The 23,176-nt window shown below is 43.2% G+C and overlaps 1 protein-coding gene across 1 annotated transcript in view; it reads left to right on the top strand.

Annotated features, from left to right (window-relative positions):
* Positions 1-23,176, top strand: part of adam12b (ADAM metallopeptidase domain 12b) — a 76,748-nt gene that overhangs the window by 51,951 nt on the left and 1,621 nt on the right. Inside the window, exons 12-21 of the mRNA XM_062401702.1 lie at positions 6,686-6,863; positions 9,419-9,508; positions 10,676-10,871; positions 10,980-11,088; positions 11,542-11,740; positions 12,947-13,024; positions 14,929-15,037; positions 15,584-15,722; positions 16,864-16,972; positions 18,818-19,069. Of these exons, the coding sequence (XP_062257686.1) occupies positions 6,686-6,863; positions 9,419-9,508; positions 10,676-10,871; positions 10,980-11,088; positions 11,542-11,740; positions 12,947-13,024; positions 14,929-15,037; positions 15,584-15,722; positions 16,864-16,972; positions 18,818-19,069 (1,459 nt within the window). The remainder of the gene's footprint in view (positions 1-6,685; positions 6,864-9,418; positions 9,509-10,675; positions 10,872-10,979; positions 11,089-11,541; positions 11,741-12,946; positions 13,025-14,928; positions 15,038-15,583; positions 15,723-16,863; positions 16,973-18,817; positions 19,070-23,176) is intronic.

Raw genomic sequence — 23,176 nt, 5'->3', positions numbered from 1 at the left:
TTTAGTGTCTTCCAGCTCATTGTTTTGGTTTTACGTCCAGCAGCTTTACAGCGTGGTTCTCATCCTGCTTGTTTTTCCAGATGCAACAAGCAGCTGTTTTCATCTCTGATAAACCCGCTGTTCACTACCTACCGCTGGTGAACATTTAGCTGTTAAAGAGCCAGATATTTCCCTCAGGATATGTGTGAGAAAAACAGAGAGAATATTGGATAACGTTCATCAGGTGGCCACAAAATTGACAAAATGCTAATTTAGCTGCTTGATGTGTAAATTAGCTTTTTTTTTTTTTTTTGCTAAGGCGTTCCCCATCATGTGTTTACAGCTGATTCACAGTTGCATTTGAGAGGCTTAAAAAATCCAAGATCTAATTTAAAGTTGTAATAATGTTCTTGTACATGGATTTCCTGTTTGATGCCAGAGGTGAGAGATTAATATTGTGCTCTAGACAAGTGGGGCTCTCCTCTTTTTTTAATTTGCAACCCGTCAATATATGAATACAGCATGATATCAACTTAACAAAATAAAAATCACACCACTAACTTTTACAAACACACAAAAAACACAGTCTAAAATTATGTCATTTTATCTTGAATGTTTTATGTTATTGTTTTTCTCCACAACAATGTGGCCACCCCCACCAATGATCTTGCGGTCGGGAATCACAGGTCTAGACCATAGACTGAAAACAAAGACGGACGACATAACAGCTCCCGAAAATTGGCTGCAATATAGATCATAATTTCTACCTCCTCCATGTAAATAAATGGGATAAGGGCCAAACTAAATAGTCAGGTCATTTTTTTCTGAAAGATGGTTTTGATCATTTTTGGTAGTTGTTAATACGCTGATGTTTGTGCTCATGTGTTACTCTAAACAGCGTTGTTGAGCTCGTAGCGTAAAGTCTGTCATGGTAAATAACCTGCCAGAGTTTCTGATCCAGCTTGAAAGGTGAAAATTATGAATATACACAAGGTTATTCTCTTTCTATTCATATTAGCAAACCTCCTTTGACCCTCAGCCCAGTTGCCTTCAGATTATTAAACACATCGTTGTGAAGCAGCCTGGCTCGTTTGACTCTGTGTTTTGGATCCTCTTAGCCTGACTAGCTAATGGAGGAGAGGACAGGCTGCATCTAAATGACGTGATTATCAGTGACGCTGCCAGCTGCAATCAGGGCCAGGGCACAAAGAGGAATCCGCAGAGAGGGAGCTCTATGCCTGGAAAGACAGACAGGCGGACTGAGGGAGCCGTGGTCTTATCCCCTCTCGTGTGTAACACAAAGAGAGGTAGAGGTGAGAGTGAGAGACAAACAAGGGAAGGATGACAAAGACAGAATTCTTCATGGACATTGGTGACATGTTATGAGCCATAAGAAGGAGATTTGTGCCACAACAATGAGGGGAAGGAGAGAGACAGGGGACATTTTTAAAGTGGAGTCGTGTTGTAGAAGTTGAGCCAAGAGTTGCATCACATGAACGTGGGGAGACGTTCATGTGAGCTCAAATCTCTCGTTATTTTCTTGCTATATAACAGTGTAAGGGAGTTGAGTCGCTGCAAAATATCATAATGCGGGGAAGGAAGATAGTTGGGTCGCTAGTGGGTAAATGTTTTTCTGTAAATTTATTGTTTTGCTTTTTCCTTCCTGATATTTAATCACCATAGGATCCTGCCAGTGTTGCAGCCTAACATTCACTTAAAGGTCAGACGTGTCGCCCCGGCTCAGCTCAAACTAAATGCACGTCAGTCCGCGGGGCGGCTCGGAGAGCAGCACAGACAGTCTGACGTCGGTCTGAGAGCCGTGAAGAGAGAGAGAGAGCCCATCGTAGCCCTCATGTGGCCAGTGCCTCCGCTGATTAAAGGAGCCATTTCAGTCTCCATCCAGAGTGACGCTCCCCCCGAGCCCCCCGAGCCCACCGGCCTCACATGCTGAGATGATTGAACTGACAGGAATCATCTGCGCTGCACATATGACTTCAGATCCAGGAAAAGCTGCCCGGTGCACAGCAGACTGTATCTCTGTCAGTGAGAGCTGAGGGCTGAATGGACAAGATCATTTTATGAGTGACTAAAAGCTGCCAAGACGCTGCTCTCCAACATTAGTTAAAGAAAAAAACTGCACTCCACTGATTTTACCCATAAAAGCCATTTTATTCATCACCTAGAGCACAACCCTGTCAGTGAAAATAATAATTAAAACTTTTATGATGTTTTCAGCGGTTCAGAATCAGAATCTGCGTTATTTTCCTTTGTGCTTACACAAATAGACATACAGCAAAAAGCTACAAAATAAGCAAACAAAATAAACATAACTTCTATGTGCAAATATGACGGTGGAGATAAACATGTACCTGCTATGCAGAAATTATGGAATAGTGATCAGAGGACACTGGTGCAGAGTGCAAAGATGCTGGAACAAATATAGATTATTAATATGTAGGTTGCTCCTATACATGAGGTAGGTGAGTCATATAGCGCATTTGCATAATGTGAAGTATATACAGTCCACTTACATGTATTGCCTGAAGTGCGCACATGTAAAACAGATTATTAAAAGAATCAATAATTAGTTCTGAGTGCTGTTTGGAGAAATGTAGAATTCAGTGTTTCAGTGTCTGGAGCTTCACTTTAACTCGAGACAAACTCAAGGATATTTCAACCTTTTCTACTTTTCTTATCTCTTGTGGGTCCCTCAGCTTCCTGGACACACAACACTAAAACCTTTAAATCTTTAATGTCAGGCCTTGTCTAGTTTGTGCAGCTGTGTAGTTGTATGATCAGATTTGTATCTGTTTGTCATGTTGTGTTGTATTTCATCTGCTTAGTTTAGACTAGAAAAACCAGGTCACCCTCTTTGCACCTGACCACGTGGTATGTTCCAACCATAGATGTATATAAAGAATGGCGACGCGTCTCCACATCCTCTCACTATTGAAGAAATTAAGCTAAAATATATGAGATAGAAAAGCTGCCATCTTGTACATTTGGAGCCAGACTCTGTGCAGTATCGATCGGGGGATTGAGCCACGCTAACCAGTACACGCCAATTGCGATTCAATCTCAGTTGTCAATCATGACGTTCTACCTCGCTTAGAGCATCAATTAACTAATTAAAAACCAAGCTTATCAGAAACATGAACACTGTGATAACATGACCCAAAATGACAGAAAGAGAGAAAAACCTATTTGACTTTGACTTTGTAGTTTGGTTTATGTCCTATCCACTAACATGGAGGAGGCAAGGTTTATGACCTTTCCTGCAGCCAGCCATGAGTCGCGATTGAGACACTTAAAGGAAGCTGTCATGTCGTCTATCTTTAAATACAGTCCATGGTTCCAGCAGAGAAGGTCAAATGTAGGAGATGGCAAATGTTTCCTGTGATGCCGGGAGTTGTTTTTTTCTCTAACTTTTTCACTTTTCATGGACTTCTGCTTTATTCAACACACCCTGAAAAAGTGTTCCTAATCCTCAACTACATTTGCTGTCCGTCGTGTGAGAACGCATGGAAACAGCTGAGAAAGCAGATGGTGAAACCTAGTGAAGCATGAACCACCTCTCTGAGAGGCAACAGACAGGAAACACGGGATGAGTGAATATCTGTTTATCTTGTCCCACAAATATTCAATGAATTAAAAATGTTCTTCTTGATTTTGTTTAGATCTGATGTGGCCAATTATAGATATCTGTTGTCAATGAGCCCCTGTCAATAAATCCCTGTCAGTGAGCCCCTGTCAGTGTGTCACAAATGAACGCGACCGAGTGACACTGATTAGATTTCGATCTTTAACACCGTGTTTTTCTCAGAATGTGAAAGACACATTAGCCTTTAAATCGCAGCAACAGCCAAAAACGGGGGCTGCCTAATTAGATTTTGTGTAACTGTTGCACCGAATCATTTCCAGAGTACACCTGGAGAGGGTGCAGGGCTTTAAGCTAATATTATCTAGGGAAACTTACACGCTCCACTCGGCTAATTTCCTGGACAGCAGAGGAGCCGCATGGCCTCAGCTATGATAATACACACCTCAGACGTGCCTCCGTTGCTGACTGGGATCGGCACGTTGGCACTTTTCCTACATTATTCAATGCAGATTCATGCTGTATCTTTTAATAGGTGTATTGAAAACATCTGCTTCTCCTCCTGCTGCTGTGAACACGGTTGTTCGACTTTAATCCCTCTCATTTCCCTCCTCCATGTTAGTGGATCGGACATGGATCCAACTTAAATGTGACAACTGTCCAAACTTTTACCATTAATGACATGTTTTGTTGAGAACAGACTTTATTGACTCCTCGTGCACGCTCCTCCCTCTCGTGCAGATCCTGACGCAGGCCTGTGCTCTGTTAGCACTCCATGTTATTCACAAGGGGCTTGGCTGCTCTGCGTCATTGTCTGATCTGTACTGTACCGTCGATCTTTGATTTGTTGCAAGATCCACAAGCATGGGGCAGCAAAGCCATTTCCTCTGCCTTTTGGTTCGTGAGAGACGAAAGCAGCCAGCACTCAAAGGTGGACAGTGGTGAGTGAAGTGGACGAGGCTGTTTCACCCAAGGGCGACAATCGGAAAGGGATGTTTTTCTCCGTCTCCTTGGGAAAGCTGTGTTCCTTTTATTTTTTGGACAAAGAATCAGATTTCTTTCCCATTGAGTGCCTCCGCCATTATTTATCTCAAGTCCCCTCAGGAGGAGCTTCACTATAGTCAACTAACAGCAGTGAAATGTCCATGCAGATGCAGCAGCCAAATCCCCCTCAAGCAAACACACACACACACACACAGACACACCTCTGTCCAAAGCAAGCCTCCACAAACATATTCTGAATTTTCACAGATCTGCCGTGTCAAGCCCCAGGCGCTGCAGAAAGTCTCCATGCCCTGTTGCATTTGAAGACCCCAGTCGGTCTATCGCTGCATAAGTACGTGTGCAACATGTTTCTGTCAGAAGTCAAGCTCTTCAAGCATCTGATGCCAGCTGCCTGTCTCTGTGCCATGTCTGCCGCTGCTCTCTGCCAGCCGCTGCTCCCCGTCTACCCCACATCCTCGTTTGACGCTCCATCGTGTCCCTGCATGTCTGTGTGAGAGAATCATGTTACACCACGAAGCCTGGTTGTTTCCTGTATCAGTCCAGGAGTGATTCTGTTTCTTAGCTGGCAGAGAGCACGAGGTCGAGGGTCGGTTTCGTTGCCACCTTGTGTAGTTCAGTACTGTATGACCCGTGGTTTGTGTTTGTATCAGTGTGTTTGGAGAGGTTGAAGCAGACACGGGCTTAACAGAAGGGTAAGCACAGAGGCAGATGTAGAAACTTCTCAAACAGGAAAGCCAGACTGAAAAGCCAAACATTTTTTTAAACATTCCATCATCATATTTCTTGGATGTTGCGCCATCCCTTTTGTCTCATTGTCTGTTTCTGTCACTACAGTGTATATTTTCGCTCCTACACGTCCCCCTGTTATTTTTATTTTCACTCACGCGTCTCTCTCTCTCTCTTCATATTTATTTCTGGTCCTTGATTCTGCTCACAGAGACTCACTCTAGCGGGAGGACGTTCCCCCGGGCTTCACAGCTGTGATTGGCACGTCGCACAGTTTCATCCTCAACATTTTTCTCGTTTTCAATACGAAATCCAATTTCCCTCCTCACTAAATTAGACATTAGTCAGCACTTCAGGTAAGAGATACCACACAGTTAAATTAATGCAGTATAAATTAGGTGGTTTCGGGCTCGCTATTTTATCCTAGTTTCAAGTAGACACACACACACACACACACCCACACACAGACACACACGAGTCATCCACATTCATCATACCCCTCTTCACACACTCTTTCCTTCCATAAGTTGCTCTATGAGCAGAATATGCCTTTTGAAAATGAGAGAAATGTTTCTCTGTACATTGAATGGTTACTTTATGTTTTGAGTAGGATTGAAATTCTCTTGAACTGGAGCTCATAGAAGGTTGTAGGAATATTGGGTTTGTGTGAAAAGCCTCTTGTGTGAGTCTGTGTTGTGGGGCAGCAGAATGATTGAAGCCACTCATCCTCACATCATGTAGGTTTCTGAACACTCTAAATCACACAGGAGGGTTTTTACATCTCCTCACCAGCGACAGCAGCGACAGGAGGCATCATGATTTGAGGTTGTCTGTCCGTCTGTCTCATTCTTGTGAACACATTATCTCAAGAACACCTTGATGGACTTTTTTCAAATGTAATGCAAATGCTAAGTTGGACCCATGGATGAAAAGATTACATTTTTGGCTGTCAAAGGTCAAAGTTCAACCTTGAGGGGACCCCACAAAGCACAAATAATCATTTAATAGACCTGTAGATCGAGTGATTAGATGTGGGTGGTCAAAGGTCAAGGTCATAGATCAAGATCGCAGCTCACATCTTTTGTTTTTACCTCTTGAACAAAATTTCTAAAGTCTGCCTTCAGGTAAATACTTGAAATTTGACCTGTAGTCCAAAGATTAATTGATTAGAATTCATTGGTCAAAGATCATGGGGACCTCATATAAGTGCAAAAATATGTATCTAGACTGAAACTGCACTGGTTGGAGGAGGCCCACAACCCCAATGTAGTAGTACTACTATTTGTAGGTTTTTCTGTGTCTTGGGCAAATTTCTTTAATCTTTAGTCTCCTCATGTTTTCATTTGAGTAAACCTTGTTCTCCCATGCACTTTGCAGGTATCCCTTCCCCACCGTGTTCAGCACATGCAGTAAGAAGGACCTCGCTGCCAGTCTGGAGAAAGGTGTGGGGATGTGTTTGTACAACATGCCGGAGGTCAAGGTTCTCTACGGCGGACAGAAGTGCGGCAACGGCTACGTGGAGGAGGGAGAGGAGTGTGACTGCGGGGAGCCAGAGGTAAAGCCAATGTAAAACCAAGCCAAAGTGAATATTATACCTTACTTTTTACAAGCTACCATATAGTAGGACATGGCATCACTAAATTTAAAATATTGTTATGAGTCGTGTAAAACTCTGGTCATGTGTGGTCTGAGGCTTTATTGTTTTCAGTTGTACTCACATGTGTTTATACGTCCATGCGTCCTTTTCATGACCCTGATGTGTCCGGAATGCTTTGAAGGAATTTGCTATAAACTGATTAGACTGATTAGACTGGTCAAAGGTCAACTGTCACCGTGACATCACAAAACACGCTTCTGGACATGACTCGGGAAAAGTGTTTATTATGATTCATTAGCAAACAAACTGGATAAAATGATGAAGTGACACCAGTAACTCAGAAACACAAGAAGAGATCCTGAGCATGTTTTCTGCAACTTAGCAGTGACAACCACGAGGCAGTAATTATTTTTCCTTTTAAAGAACGATGTGATGTCTTCTCTCAGTTCTAGAGTTTTCTTTTACGTGACAAATAATCCTTGACTAGTAAATATACTGGATTATAATGAGTCCATAAATCACGACAACGGAAAGTTACATTTTAGCTGGTACAGAATCAATTAACATGGCTCTGCTGATGTGACCTGACACGGATGATGATTGTTATTTGAATGTTTGTCAACGAGGTTCAGTGTCGGCCTTAATTATCCTCAAACAACTGAATGGAGAACTCAGAGAAAAGGTTTGAAAAAAGTTTTGTTCACCAGCAGGAAACCAGATCCTGATAGAAACCAGTGATCTGAGTCAGGCCTCACGACCGATTACCTGGAGCCTTGTTTCTGTTTATTTTCTACTCCTATTATCTTTGTAATTAAGGTGTTATTAACAAACTCTTTAAACGTGACTCACTCGGGGCGCCCTTAGCTCAGTTGGTAGGGCGTCCCCCCCATGGGCCTAGGCCAGCAGCGGACCCGGGTTCGATTCCAGCCCGCGGTCGTTTCTGCATGTCACTCCCCTCTCTGCCCCATTTCAACTCTGTTTCTCTCTGCACTATCAATAAAAGCATAAAAATGCCAAAAATAATTCTTTAAAAAACGTGACTCACTCAACAAAATGTTTGATTATTTAAAAAACTATCACGACCACCAGCTCCATAATTTTCGAGGCAAATCAAGGTCGTTTTCAGTGCATTTATTGTGTTTTTGAACACAAGCGAACCGGCTGCATAAATTACATCTGCCAGCTCCATCCCTGCCAGCCTGCCCCCCCCATAACCTCCGTAGCGTCACCACAGAGGGTTTGCTCCTTTGATCTGCCGGCCCACTTAGACAGAGAGATGAAAGCAACCTTTTCTCTCCTCTCCAAACAATACGCTTACGTCAGGGCCGAGAGGTAAACAGCCAGACTCACAAAACCACACGTCAACTGAGAATTAGACAATCCAGTGATCCGGCGTCCTCCAGTTCCCCCACTTGAACACGTTCTGTCTTCACCTTAGAGCCACACGGGCGAGAGCAAGATAAATGAAGATGGGAGTTCATTTTTTTTTCCATGATGCAATGTGTGATACTTCCCTGGAAAACAAAGCTGATGTGGTTTTGGCACCAAATGAAAAACATCTCAACACTTCTCTGAAGTCTTTTACAGCCTCATTCCCATTTTGTCGTCTCTGTACATGTCGTCCGGGCTCCTGTCGATTCGTGCCAGCAGCAAGATGATCTAGTCGTTGTGGTGAAGTGGCTCCAATCTTCTCCTCTTAAGGCCTTTTAGACCTGCTCCGTTATTCTCTAATAGTAACACGCTGCCAAATCTCTCCACATCATATCAGAGATTTTAACTCACACACACACTTCCACCTGTTACCCTTGATTCTTATCCTTTGCTCAGTTCTCTCCTCACAGGGAAGGCAAAAAGAGCAATTTGAGGTGAGGGGGGGCCCCTGAGAACAGTTCATTGCATTAGTCATAGCAGTGACAAGTTTATGAGGACCCCCTTAAATTCTCTGATGGAGAACAGTCAGTCTGAAAACCCTTAACGATGCCCCAGGCTGCTATCTTTCTCCAAAAAGCTTTTGGCTAAAGTCTAAAATACCTTAAATATGTGTGGTGCCTGTGATGGTGGTAAAACTTTGCACTTAAAGTTTACTACCTAACTGTTAATTATGAGTATGCACTTTGTTTATCATTTAAAGTGATATAGTCGTTGAATGATGTGGTGTGGACTCCACATGTGGGCCCCGGGTCCCTTCTGTCTGGGAAGTCCCTTGAAATGCTCCCTCATCTGCTCTGTCTGCCTCCCGGCTGCCACTTCCTTGACCCTGCTGGGGTCAGAAGTGCAGAGGTCTGGAGAACTCCTAAATCCAGAACACATGAGCTTCAGTTAACTTGTCTCCGCTCAGAGGTCTTCAGGTCAGCGGGAAGTACGTCGGGAAGCCTCGGACAGGAAGTGTGCCCCCCCCCCCCCCCTCGACCCGGAGGTCTCGATCTGACCGGGACCAACTGGCAGAGAATCTTCTGAGCGCTGATCAGGTCCACATGTTGTTCACTGATTTGTTTTCCTTCCCTTGTCCAAAGGAATGCATGAACCCATGCTGCAACGCCACCACGTGCACCCTGAAGGGAGACGCCGTGTGCGCCCACGGACAATGCTGTGACGACTGCCAGGTAAGAGTTTCCATGCAGGTCTGACTCACACTTTGTCCTTCAGCTATAGGATCTTCTTTATCCCAATTTGAATGCACTTACATACCTTTGATAATTGGAAAAGAGTTCCATTCAATAAATTGTATCTTTAAACCTTGTTTCTTGAGCGTTGGAGGTTTTTCAGCATTAAACTCACGTACAAGGCCTGAAACTTTCTGAATCATTAAGAAACTCATAATAGTGTGTCCTCGTTTCTCATTAACTTTTTCAGGTCCATCAATTCAAACTTTGTATGTATTATCTCATAAAGCCAGGTTTCAATCGAGTGAAAGTTGGATTTTCTAAAGTTGCTTTATTTCGAGTTATCAGCGGTTTTAGCTTTGATGTGGAAATCCTTTATCTTCTCAGATGTCTGTCTTTTCTGTTGAAGATGATTAAACACATTGAGTTCACGCGCGTCCTTAAAATGTTTCAGCTCTAATGTTCAGGGCAAACGTGTTTGACTTTGCAGCGTGAGACAACAGTTGTGGACAATATTCCACTGAAGCTAGAATCCCATGTTTTCACTGTTTATTTGCTGTATGTGTATAATTACTGAAAATGTGCCTGGAATTCTCCAAAACTGTCTCTGTAGCCCCTCCCCCTGGACCACAGAGCCGGCTGAGCATTTTCCAGCAGCATTTTAAGCAACTTTGCAAATCCAATAAAAGGACATTAACCAGCAGTAAAGGCTCTATTTGAAAACAAGGTTGACGTTGGTAATGGTAACGTTGGATTCTTCCGAATGACATTGTGACCTGTAGGGGGAGCTAGAGGAGCCAGATTTTTCTCCAAGGTTATCTTCCTCATGTTCCACTGTCAGATTACTGTGACAGTTTTTGTAAATATTACAAGTTATTTTTGATAATGGTCCTTTGACATAGAGACCAGAACAACACAAGGTGTGTTATGCAGACAAACACAAACACAAGTATGCACATGGATATTTTTTTTAATTTGTTTAACAAGGATAAAATTCATCTTTAAAAAGTGTTTAAAGTAGAAACCTCCAGTAAAACATTTAACATGGAGGGTTTGAGTAAACACAAATTAAAAGCCAGTCAACTGATATCTATCTTCCCCTAGAGTCTTTTAAAATTACTTTAACTGCTTTGTCGCTCAACGCCGCTGAACCGTGTGTGTGTCCAGCTCAAGCAGGCTGGCACCCAGTGTCGAGACTCCAGCAACTCCTGTGACCTGCCTGAGTTCTGCACCGGAGCTAACCCTCACTGCCCGGCCAACGTGTACCTGCACGATGGACACGCCTGCCACAACGTCGAGGGCTACTGCTACAACGGCATCTGCCAGACTCATGAGCAGCAGTGCATCACCCTGTGGGGACCAGGTACATCAACAGCTACTAATAAGTGGGACCGTGTAAATTGTCATCACTGTTATTTATTGTATCCTTGGCTTGATGGTTGTGTGTTTCCTTGTTCGTGTGCGTGTGCAGGTGCTAAGCCGGCCCCTGGGATCTGCTTCCAGCGAGTCAACTCGGCGGGGGATCCTTACGGGAACTGTGGGAAGGACTCCAAGGGCTCCTTCGCCAAATGTGACGCGAGGTGCGACACTGCAGCTGCACCGATGCAGTTGGAGGTTCAGAGAAATCACTGAGCAAAACACAACTGATTAGCTGAAGTGGCGTCATTAGCAATCATCATCACGTTGTGGAATCTGACATGTGGTCTTCAAACAAAAGTTTACACGGGTGGAAAATGTAATTTGAGCAAGATAGTAGCTAATTAGAGCGTAAGAAATTATTATTGGATCATTTTGTGCTATTCTTGTCGGCTAATTGTTCTAAGGAGCTTCTCCCTGTGGGTGAATTCTGTAATCAAGCCCTTTGTTAATTGATGTAATTGCTTTAATGACCGGAGGACTGAAATGCTGCCGTACTCTTCATCTTTCCCTACAGTTACTTATCTTTGTCATTTATACGTTTTTCATTTAGGCATTTCTCATAAAGTGTTCTACTGTGTGTTTTTCAATGCTTTATTGTGTGTTGTTGAATGCAGGGATGCAAAGTGCGGTAAGATCCAGTGTCAGGGAGGAGCCAAGCGGCCGGTGATCGGAACCAACGCGGTTTCCATCGAGACCAACATCCCGCTGCAAGAAGGAGGACGGATTCTGTGTCGAGGGACTCACGTCTACCTGGGGGACGACATGCCCGACCCTGGACTGGTCCTTGCTGGGACCAAGTGTGGAGACGGCATGGTGAGTAGTCTGTATATTATGTTTTATGCTTTTCACAGAAATACGGGTACGTACGCACCTCTTTGCTGACGTGAATACGTTAAAATATATATTTTATTCAAGTTTTATATATTTGGCTGTATTAGGGGTTTTATTTATAATACAATTAACTGTTAATATCAAGCCTATATAGAGTTTGAGAACAACATCTTAAAAATCATTGCCATTTAGTTATTTAAAAATAAATATTGGCTGATTTATCTGTTAATATTAACATTTTAATAATCTTCCGTCAGACACTGAGCAGCAGCCTGGTGCAGCACAGAGTCAGGTCACAAGCCGCTCCTACAGAGAAGCCTAATGAAATTACCTCCTGAGTGAATCCAGTGATCCATACGTGCGCTGCAAATCTTTCTTAATGCCGGAAAGACCCTTATGGCGACTGGTTATTTCATTAGGTCCCTCTCAGCTTCTCTCCTTCCATATGCCACCCACCACACATCAAGACCTTTTCTGTTAAGTGAGCTCTGGGTGAGGTCACAAGGTCTGTGCTCAGTTCTGCTGCAACAGAAACAGTTTGATGTACACGTCCATCAAGCATCACTGCAGTGGCTTCAGTCTTAGGTCATGTATGTCGTACTTTATTTATCAAATTATCTTGATTGTTCCTCATGAATTGATGTTTTTTCAACTAAAGTTGAGTCTGACGACTACGATATTATGAAGTATAAAAGTACTGATACAGTAAAGATACTGTTATAGTAAAGATACTGATATATTGGCTGATATACGTCTGTATATCTAAGTTATTTTTATTTTATTTTTTATTTGCAATGATAAGATGTTCTTATCAAACCTTTATGATTAAGAAATGTATTTGGGGCTTTATATATATATATGTATATATATATATATATATATGGAAGTTTTATAGAAAAATAGACTATTAAAAAATCTTTTCTACCTTGTTTATTCTGTAAAATCAAAGTTATTTTTTAATTGTCTGTGATAGGCTCATATCAACCAGGCCATAAATGTAATATGCAGGCAAATTGCAACATTGAGATAATGTGCAGCAGACAGCAACTGTGCACATGGAATGTTGCAGTGGCACAGACACTGAAACAGCGAACACGCCAGACAGCTATCCTCCAGATGTGCCATAGAACTGTACCACTTCCTTGTTGTGTTCACCTGTCGAATGATCACTGTTGATTCCTCTCACAGGTGTGCCTGAACCGGCAGTGTCAGAACGTCAGCGTCTTCGACGTGCACGAGTGCTCGGGCAAGTGCAACGGACGTGGGGTGAGTGCAGAGCGCCCAGCGGCTCCGTGTTCACTGTTGATTTACGCCCCACAGCCGGGGAAACAGTGTTTTTATCTGTGAAGTCACTTTGACCAGCTGAGCACAGTAAAGACCTTCTCTTAATTTTACTGCCCTTTAATTGAGACCAGTCGCAGAGTAAGTGGGGAATTTACAGCGCGGCCGTGTGAGTGGTGGCAGCTGCCCCTGTTCTGTACCATCGCTCCTCATCGTCCTGCTGATGTTAAATCAATCCTGTTCAACATCATCATTCAGGGGGACAGAGGGAGAAGGATACAGAGCAGCCCTGCAGGGGGGGAAACCCCAATCGTGTTTCTATAACAGTAAAAGAATATAACACTTCCCGAAATGAAAGGTTTACCTTTCTCTATCCTCAATAATTCAGCACGCGCTGCTTTTATGTTACATTTAGTTTGTTGTTTAGTTTTGAGAATCAAACACTCGCCAGAGGCTTCTTCAGATTAGATTAGATTAGATTAGATTTCTTTATTTATCCACAAAATGGGGAAATTCACTTGTTACAGCAATAATAGAAAAACAGAATTAAAGTAACAGTGCCGAAGCACAATAAAAAAAAAATAAATAAATAAAAAAAAAAAAGATCACAATATGTACACTACTAAAAACTACACATAATAAGAGTACAGAACAGTACAGTTTGCAGCAACCTCTGATCTCCACTGTCAATTATACCCATTAAACGTGTAGAGATTATGAACAGCAAGAAAACAAAGCTATGATCCGCAGCTCACAGTAGAGAACAATCATGTAAGTCTGCGAGAGGGTTTGAGTTAAAGAGAAACGGTTTCCTGGGAAGCGTGTGGACTTGAGCTGCATCTTCCCTCCTGCAGAAATATCTGCCAAATCGATTAGTCTGACATTTTGTGTAACACCACGCGCGCTACGAGACCTGACTGGAGAAGAGGAAGCTGCTGATCTCACTGTGGGAGTTTATCTTGCTGGGCAGCTATTGATTGTGCTCAGGTACATCGGTATCTACATTGGTTGCTTATTAAGCAGGTGTTTACGAGGCTTTAGCTTTTCAATACGTATTCACACACATCAACTAAAACTTCGTCAAAGAATCAGCAGAGCAGAATGTGAAGTGTGATCGTTAGAGGGTGGAACCGGATCATGTGCATCAATATAACATAATTTCATAAATATGAGAAAGATATTAGATTCAATTTCTTTATCTTGAGCGTTAAATCTACAGAAGATAACATTTTTAATTAACAGATTATATGTGCACCATTGTTTGTCCGTCTCGTATCAGAGGACCACATTTCACTTCATACACACATCAGACTCCCCAAAATCAAACCTCCCACTGAGCCGCCGAGTGCTACTTAACCCCGTCAACCGGTGAGAAGACATGTCCATGGCCTGGAGGCAGGGACGGCACTTGACTGTACGTCTGTGCTCAATGCAAATCCCCCCGCAGCCTCACAACTCCCTCTGCACCACGATGCTTCCTCCCTCCTACTGGCAGCTGGAGCGCGTTGCCTCGCCAGGGAATCCTCCTGGATCCAAACGTCTTCACTGGGAACCCGAGGCTCTATCGGGCTGGACGCTCCCAAACACATGTTTTATCTATTATCACACACATTTGCACTAGTGTGCACAAACACATAAACATGTTTTGCAAGTCATCTAAATGAATGAAGAAGAAATGCAAAAGAAACTCCTTTTCTCATTTTATCCTTATGCCTGATCCTGATACTCTTCCATATAAAACCTATCAGTAGAGTGCAGTGCAGCATTTGTATCTGATTTCTTTCTGGCAGTTACACAAATGCCTTCTGATCCTGTTTAATGCAGAGAAAGATGATTATCTGTGTTTTCTGTGCAGCATGTGATGAACTGTACAACAAACTTGTGTGCAGGTGTGCAACAACAAGAAGAACTGCCACTGTGAGGCTCACTGGGCTCCCCCGCTCTGTGAGAAAGGCGGTTTCGGCGGCAGCATCGACAGCGGCCCGATGAGAGTGGCAGGTACTGAGGTCGATTTCACTTCTACTGTCACACGTAGAGTCAGAGAGAAACTGCTTACAACAGTCAAACATTACACTGCAGAGTCTGGAGCACCATAAACCAGAGTGACGCTCAGTCGAGTGTAAACCTCCACCAAGGCTCAATAGTCCCCTTTAATTAATTTAAGCTCCACCAAATTACACACGCTGATAGATATCCTTCCACTGAATAGGCCAGATTTTAATCATCAAGATCCCAAAACTATTCCTGGGATATGTTATTGCTCAATTCCCATCCCTTCACCAGTTTCATGGAAATCCAGTGCAGCAGTTTTTGTGTTATCTTACTGACAAACCAACAAACACACAGAGGTGACAACATTAGATCCTTGGTGGAGGTGATGGTTTTAGGCGTTAGAGTGAAGAAGAGAAACGTGTCAAATGAAATGTTGATAACGATCTGTGTGCCCCCGGCGTCGCTGTAACGCCCTCTGCATTGTGTCCTGTCATCGTTCTGTAGATGTGCGTGTGTGTGTATTAATGTGCGTGTTGTCATATATGGCATCAGCCGACAGCGTGGTCGTGACCGTGGCAATCCTGGTCACCCTGGTCAGCCTCCTGGTCGCCACCGCCATCATCTTCGTGAAGAGGAAGACTCTGCTGCGACTCCTCTTCGCCAACAAGAAGAGCACCTTGGAGAAACTCAGGTGAAACTCAGGAGCAGTCGGGTCTGATTTTGGCATTCATGAGATTTCTGTTCTTGGTTTAAAGTGAAATCCTGGCTTCATTTTTAAAGATGTGACTCATTAATTTTGATGACAACACTTCCTGGTTTCCCTCCAGTTTAATATTTTTACAGACATGAGTCAGGTAGTAAATGTTTTTATCAGCTTTCACCTTGGCTGTTCCGAACGTTTGGCCTGAAAAGGAAAAGCTTCTCTGAGTAGAAAACTGATTTTTTTACAATTAGTTAATAAAATGCAACAATCTCTCATCGACCAAAAATGCAGATTATGAATTAAAGGGCACCTTCTGAGCCAGATGCTTAGTTTCTTCATATTCTTTTAATCATTTCCAGGACAATCCCAGGAAAGAACTGTATGATGTGGCAGTAGTTCTCCGGAACATGGAGACTGTTCTACTGATACACTTTCAGTTCATTAATAATAAATGAACTGTTCCTGTAACCAGTGAGATTTTTAATTAGTGCACAGAAGGTCACTGTGACACAGGAGAACTTATAATTCAGCTCAAGATTTAAGATTTGCTCACGTTTAAGACGATTTTTACTTCCAAGGACATTAATGTTTCCCCATATTTCCTCATAATTATAATAAATTACAGAAATGAATAGGAAACTACAGACATGTACTTTAAAGTTAAACAAAAAAACGTTGTGGAACCTGATCCCACTCCCTCCCTTACCCAAATTAATTTAAATAAAGGGTCAAGGTCGTGTTTCACAAGTGAAGAATTACATTTAGGATGAGTGCAACAATGAGATAGTCAGAATAATGTGAAGTGAAGTGAGCCGAGGTCAAACCTTCCAAAATTGTGTTCACATTAAACCGCACATTCCTAGTGGCACTCACTGTGGATCCATGCATTTTCATTGCATTATGGAAATTGGTAGAAAACGTCCCAGAAAAAAACGCCCTATCTTGCTATTTTCAATTAAATCGAAAAAGAATCTTGGATCTGTCACTTTGTCCGGATCCACGCCAACGTTTAATGGGTTCTGTCTTGGCCCAGGTCCCGTTGTATCGAGTTTCTTGGAAATCCGTTTAGTCGTTTTTTTCAGAATAACTTTGTTTTCAGAGCCTCTAAGTTCTTCTGCTGTTCTCCCAGATCCGTGGAGTCCACCAGGCCGACCAGCCCCATCAGGACTCAGTCCGTGTACCGACCCACGCCTCAACGCAAACCTCCAGCCAAGCCCTGTGGAGCCAGCGTTTATAAAGTGAGTCGCCCGCCACAGCCCGTCTGTCACTGCACCCATCAGGCAACCTGACATATACGACTGTGTGTGGCTTGTACTCTACATAATATATATACATAAACACCCACTGTAGATTTACTATAAGTGTGTGTGTGTGTGTGTGTGTGTGTGTGTGTGTGTGTGTGTGCGTGTGCTCTCTGTCACAGGCCATATGATTTGATTTCTTTTTTAATAATACTCTCACTCACCTGCAGTCAAGCCCAGGTTTAGGGTTGACAAAGCCAGATGACTGCGCGGCGGGATATTGATTCAGCCCCTTATTATCTCCAGAAGAAAAAAAATATTAATTACCGTTCTATTGTCGACCGGAGCCGCAGAGAAAATCGTAATTGGGAGATGGCTCAGTTGAATGAGAAGCGTGATGTTGTTATTTGAGCCAGTTTGATATTTGTTTGAGATAAAGCGATTTCTTTTTTCACCAGGACGGAGCGGAGTTGATTGATTCAGTCACAGGAGGAAAATGGGTTTTGATTTGTTTGTTGGAAATGATAAGCACAGAGGGAGATTAACCGTAATTTGCATGTGTGTGGCAAACTAAAGGCACAAGCGTTTACACGCACAAGTGTGTCTCTGTGTGTGATTGTGTCTTAATTTGTGTTTTACTGGCCTGTAACTGCAGAAACTGTGTACAAAGGTAATATTAAATGTCACAAATTAGTTTCTTAAGTAGTGTACTGTGCGTGCGTGTGTGTCTGCGTGTGTGTGTTTGTGTCTGTGTAATATGGCAGCCAAACCGTTTGTGGCCATTTTAGGTGTTATTGGTTTGTTCTGGTGCGGAGAGCGAACAGCTGCTCAGGACATGTGGTCAGAATCTGGCTTCTCACATTTTCATAGCGTCATTTCTCATTATGCTGTTTTCCAGTTTTATGACTGAGTCTGACATCAGCTGTCTCCCACTAGGCAGAGCTTTCTGTTTGAAGTGCAATTTGAGTTTTTCGTGAAATATCTCAGGTTCCAGCTTTTCAGTAATCCTAGCCTCAAGTAGTTATTATTTTCAAGATCATGTTTTTTGTTTATTATTGTGTATTGTTTTATCAAGAGATTTATAGAGCCATGTACTCTGTAAGTGTTGATCTGGACCTGAGCAGAACATCTGTAAATTTAAACTAGACCTCAGAGAGTGCATATCCCAGCCAAGTTTCACTCCTTGACTTGCAACATTACAGTACAGAGAGTCAAAATGGATTCCTGGATCTGCCCGTTCCTCGGGATCAGCTCCAAAATGTATCGGGTTCCTCCAATGGTCCAATCCCACCCCTCCTAAAAATGTCCTGGAAATCGGTTCTGTATTCTTATAGTAATCCTGCTGACAGACACAAGAAATAATAATTAATAAAACGTTCCGGGAAATACTTTTGAAGCCTATCCATATCCCATCCACTAACATGGAGGAGACTGGGTTTAAGACCACCAGTAGCTGTTGTATCTGAACAGAAGTTACAGTGAAAATCTTCTTTTTTGTTTCCGTTCATCTTCTGTTTCCCCTCGACTTCATTCAAGGGGAAACAGGATCATCGTGTTGAGAGAGGAGGAGAAGAGTGTTTGAAAAGTCACAGAGGACATTTCCACATGAAAACGCTCGGTGTAAATAATGAAATGAAGGACGGCTGAATTCCATTTGGCTGCTACAGTTTACTGCCTTTATTGTCTTACTGGGAAGCTTCCATAGATCACAGCCATCACTAATGTTCTTCATGACACCTGAGCTTCTCCTGGTGTGACAAGTCGAAACGTCCTCACAAAACGCAGCACTGACAGAACAGACGACACGCAGAATCACTGAAAATCCTCTCCTCCTTTTTCCAGGCGTCTCTCCTGAGCTCGGAGCCGCTTCTCCCTCCACACAACTTCCACTCCCACAGCCTGCGCAGGCTGCCCCTCTACCAGCCGCTGCACATCAGCCAGCCCATGCCAGTGTCCCTGAGCGTGGGCCAGCCCACCCTGCCCCCTCTGCCGGTCCTCCACCGGGTCCTGCCCCCCCACACGGCCCTGTCGCCGCCTCGAGTGCCGCCGTTCCTCAGCCTGCCTCGCCAGCAGCCGTCCTACAGAGCGGACCAGGTTGGTTTGGGGAAATGTTGATAGATGCTTGGAGGGAAATAATCCTGCAGATACAAGATCTCCACGACATGTTGACTCAATAATTCATAATGTTTGTTGCTTCTACTTGGTCAGCGATTTATCTTGAACCTGCACAGAACAAGCCACAGTGAACATTTTGTAAGTTATATGGATCATTGGTGATGCATTCAAGGACACTGTGAAAAAAGCATTGGAATCCTGGGCTACTTTACTCGTCAGCAGTTTTCTCTGTAATTAACGACTCTTCCTCCATGTTGGTTTAAGAGTAAAACTTCACTCATGACCTTGGAAACAGTCGCTGTCAAAACAAGTTCTGATTTTATCAACTGCTGTTTCCAAGGTCGAGGAGAGAATCAGACGGACGAGATAAACAATACACAAATAAGAATGTTGCAAGATAATAAAGTGGACTCAGTACTTTCCCAGATGTCAGAGTTTGGTTGGAAACACAGATGAAGAGTTTTAAAATAAGTCCCTGTTCCTCTTCCACATGAGACTTAAGATCCTTTAACAATAAAAAAGAAAGAGCTCACTGTGAAGGATCATCTCCGAACAAACTCAATAAAAGTTAAGCCTTTTTGGACCGTAATGAAATTAACAAAAACCAATGAGATGGAATAGAAGCTGGGAAATCAATCAGCGAATCCAGGCGCTTTTAAAAAGGTTGCACAGTAATGTAGAATATATGCAAATTGTAGTTAATGGTCTAAAACCTGTGCAGGCACCTGTATGCTTGTGGCAAAGTGCTGGATACCAGAACTCGCTGCCTCTCTGCACCGCGGTCGGCTCGCTTGCCCACATATCAACAGTAAAGTTTAATCCCCCGCCACCCCCGCCCCGTCCCGTGACTTAACTCCTGAGTAAGGAGCCGCTTTGTGCTGAGCCAGCAGCGTTGGATGCAGTGGAGATAGTAAATCCATCTGTCGGCTCCGGTGGCCGATCCAGATCCTGATCCGTTCACGTACCAGCACAGCAAGCGGAGCTCTGCTGGTCGTTCACTCTCGGTAATTTGCAAATGTTTCTGCTTTTGGATAAAAAAAAGCTTTATGAAATGACACTTTGCTAGATATACGGCAGAACGTTATCCCAGATGTGATGCCAGAGCGTGAGGGAGAGGGAATCATGTTGAGATCCAGTTTTTATACGTTTCGTCAATTAGGTGAACAGCAGCAGCAGCAGTGGTGTTGGTGGGAATTAAAGTACTCAGTCACTTTGAGGTATTCAAACTTTACTTGATTATTTCCATTTCCTGCTACCTTACACCTCATTTTAGGCCTTTTCACTCCACAACATATACTTAAGCATATGTAATATACATAGTTAAGGTTAAACCGGTGGTTCCCAGCAGTGATTGCTTATAAGAAATTTGTAATTAGTAATTAATTTAATTAGTTGGACATTTTAAATGTTAATGAGACCTTTAAATTATAAAATAGGTTCATTTGAATACATGATCAGAAGTAGAAGGAGGTAAAATGATTCAGTATTTCACAAAAAGCAAAGTTACTACTTCAGTTGAATTTTAAATACATACATTTCTCACGTATTATAGTATTTTAACATTACTGTATTTGAATTTTTACCTGAAACAACAATATGCCTTAAAAATCTGTTTGATGGTTCATTGACTCGGAGTAGAGAATGCTTCCTCTCTCATTCCCTCTCCTCACCCTGAACGTCTGTTCTCGATCTCACTTGTGAGCGGATAAGATCTCCTGGGAAAAGTGTGGAACTGACTTATAGTCGCAGCTTCAATTGTCAGAGTCAGGCCCAGCAGAGCAATGCCCAGCTGTAGATCAGTAAAAAAGACCTGTAATGAGAATATTCAGCCCGGAAACTTAAAATATCTTTGTTCAGAATTCTTCATACACTGAGTGAGTTTGTTACAGCAGCAGCTCCTGTGGTTCAGGAAGCCATTCAGTTGTGTTGCCGTTCAGTTTCTCTAAATCGCTCGGACACAGAGCCCAACAGAATCAATCCCCTCGTGTGGCTGCAGAGGGCGCTGCTGCTCAGTAAGCATTACATTGTGTTGCTATAAACCAACAATATGAATTCTTCTTCAGCAGAAACAACCGGCATCGCGTCCAGTTTTGTGGCGTCCACCATATCGCCGGCCTCTGATGCTCTTCAGCTGAAAGTCCACTGTTTGCCTTGTGTGAACGCTGCTCTCTCCCTCACCTGTCACAACAATGAAACCTGCTGATATCCACCAGCTCGTTTGGCTATAATGAAACAGATGGAGCGAGTAGAGACGCCTCATCGATGTCAGAAACAGACGAGAGGATTCTGTTGAGATTCGATAACAGGCCGGCAAGGACGCAGAGGACATCGATCCTTAAAGAGATAGCGTATTACAGCCTTATTGTAATACTTGACACAATCCCCTGCCGTCTGTACCCATACATCCCATTATACAAGCAATGTTTCCACTGGCAGGCAGACAGCAACCCATTAATGTCAAGGGGTTTGCAGGAGAAAAAACTCTCTCCATGCTTTTTATTACAAATGGGCCGTGCACGACAAGAAAACAGTGTGTGCGAGCTGTGAATTTTCACCAACACATCTGCTTGTTATTATTTTTCGCTCGGCTGCAGGAACAACGCGCGGATCCGATACCAGTGGAGTCGAACCAGTGTGATGCAAACAAGCTGTACCCCGGGTCAGGTGCGGCACCACAGCCGACTGGGGCGTTGCTGCCGAGTGAAAACCATGCCTCAACGAAAATGTCATATCTTCAGGAACTCAGAAAAAAAAGAAACTGCAATCCTTCATTTTGAATCAAGACTCGAGCACCACCATGACTCTAGTTACACTGTGAGGTTTTCTGCCAAGAGCGGCATTAGAATGCACATGGGTCCCCGAATATTCCTGCACTCGAGTGGCTGCATCTGCCAGTTTGCGTCTTTATTTCCTCGCCTTCCAATCAGCCCGATTTGGTCTGTTTTCTGGAGAAGGAGCAACTGGCTGAAACTGAACCGCCTTCCACATTTAGGAGTTTATCAGGGGTGAATGTCTGCTTGAATATCGCAGTGGTTGGAAAAACTGTATGTGGAAGTGTCTGTGATATGGTTTATTATTCACACACATTCCTCTAATGGGATCATAGGAATCTCCCACTGTGTACGTTTTATTACCCAACAAGTTCGAGCAGTTTTCCTCGCGGGACTGTGATGCAGATTTGAACCGAGACAAACCTGCTGCGCCCGCTCTTAATAAAGCGTTTTAACCTCTGTGGGGCATCTCGTGTTTCTCACTGGGTCGGAAGAGCTTCAGGCTGTTGTATTCACGGAGTTCTGCAAATGTTGTGTCCCTAAAAAAACTGTTATTTTGTCTCTGCAGAGGAAAAATATGATGTGACATTATTGAATTGTTGTTTTACCGTAGGCATGAACTATAGTGTGGTGTGACATTTGAGTGTAGAAACCCAAGTCTGAGATATTTGGGTTCAGGTCGGGTTCGGTCATGTTGGTTTTACACTGCACGTGCCTGTAATCGAGGAAATCATAGGCTTGGGTCGGAAAACAAAAGAACGTTTTGTTTGGGGATTCAGAATGGGAGTGCAGAACTAAGGGACCTGAATCATGGAAAACAGTGTTCAGATTTATGCTGTTATATAATCAATCAATCACTCAAATCAAATTTTAATCATATTGTAGCGTGTATTCTATTCATGTCATTAATCTTTGGGCAATCTATACAAGGTGTGACATCCTCTGTCCCTAAACCTCGACTAGAGTGAGGACAACCGAACATTTTAGAGTTGAAGTCCCAACTTGGCTGCGAACATGAATCTTTAAACCTTCATGTTTTACCCAACCATGATGTGGGAAACTTTATTTTCTCTCTGTGTGAATATGACTTTCAGTTTATTCCCCTGTGTGTGGTCAGGGTGGGTGCTGGTAGATAATTCATGTATGTGTGTGTGTGTGTGCCTGTGTGTGTGTGTCTGTGACAGTAGCCAGCCTCCTGGTAGCAGATGTTTATCACTGCCTCGCCTCCTCGCTGTAGATTAGTAACACATGATGGCACCACGTCCAGATAACCTGCTGCACTCACACAGCGGCGCCACAGAAGACGAGGAGGAGG

The sequence above is a fragment of the Platichthys flesus genome, chromosome 12 (genome assembly GCF_949316205.1).
Source record: "Platichthys flesus chromosome 12, fPlaFle2.1, whole genome shotgun sequence".
In the NCBI taxonomy this organism is placed as follows: Eukaryota; Metazoa; Chordata; class Actinopteri; order Pleuronectiformes; family Pleuronectidae; genus Platichthys; species Platichthys flesus.
Note: the sequence above shows the minus strand (reverse complement) of the source record. Positions and strands in the feature narration are given on the sequence as shown.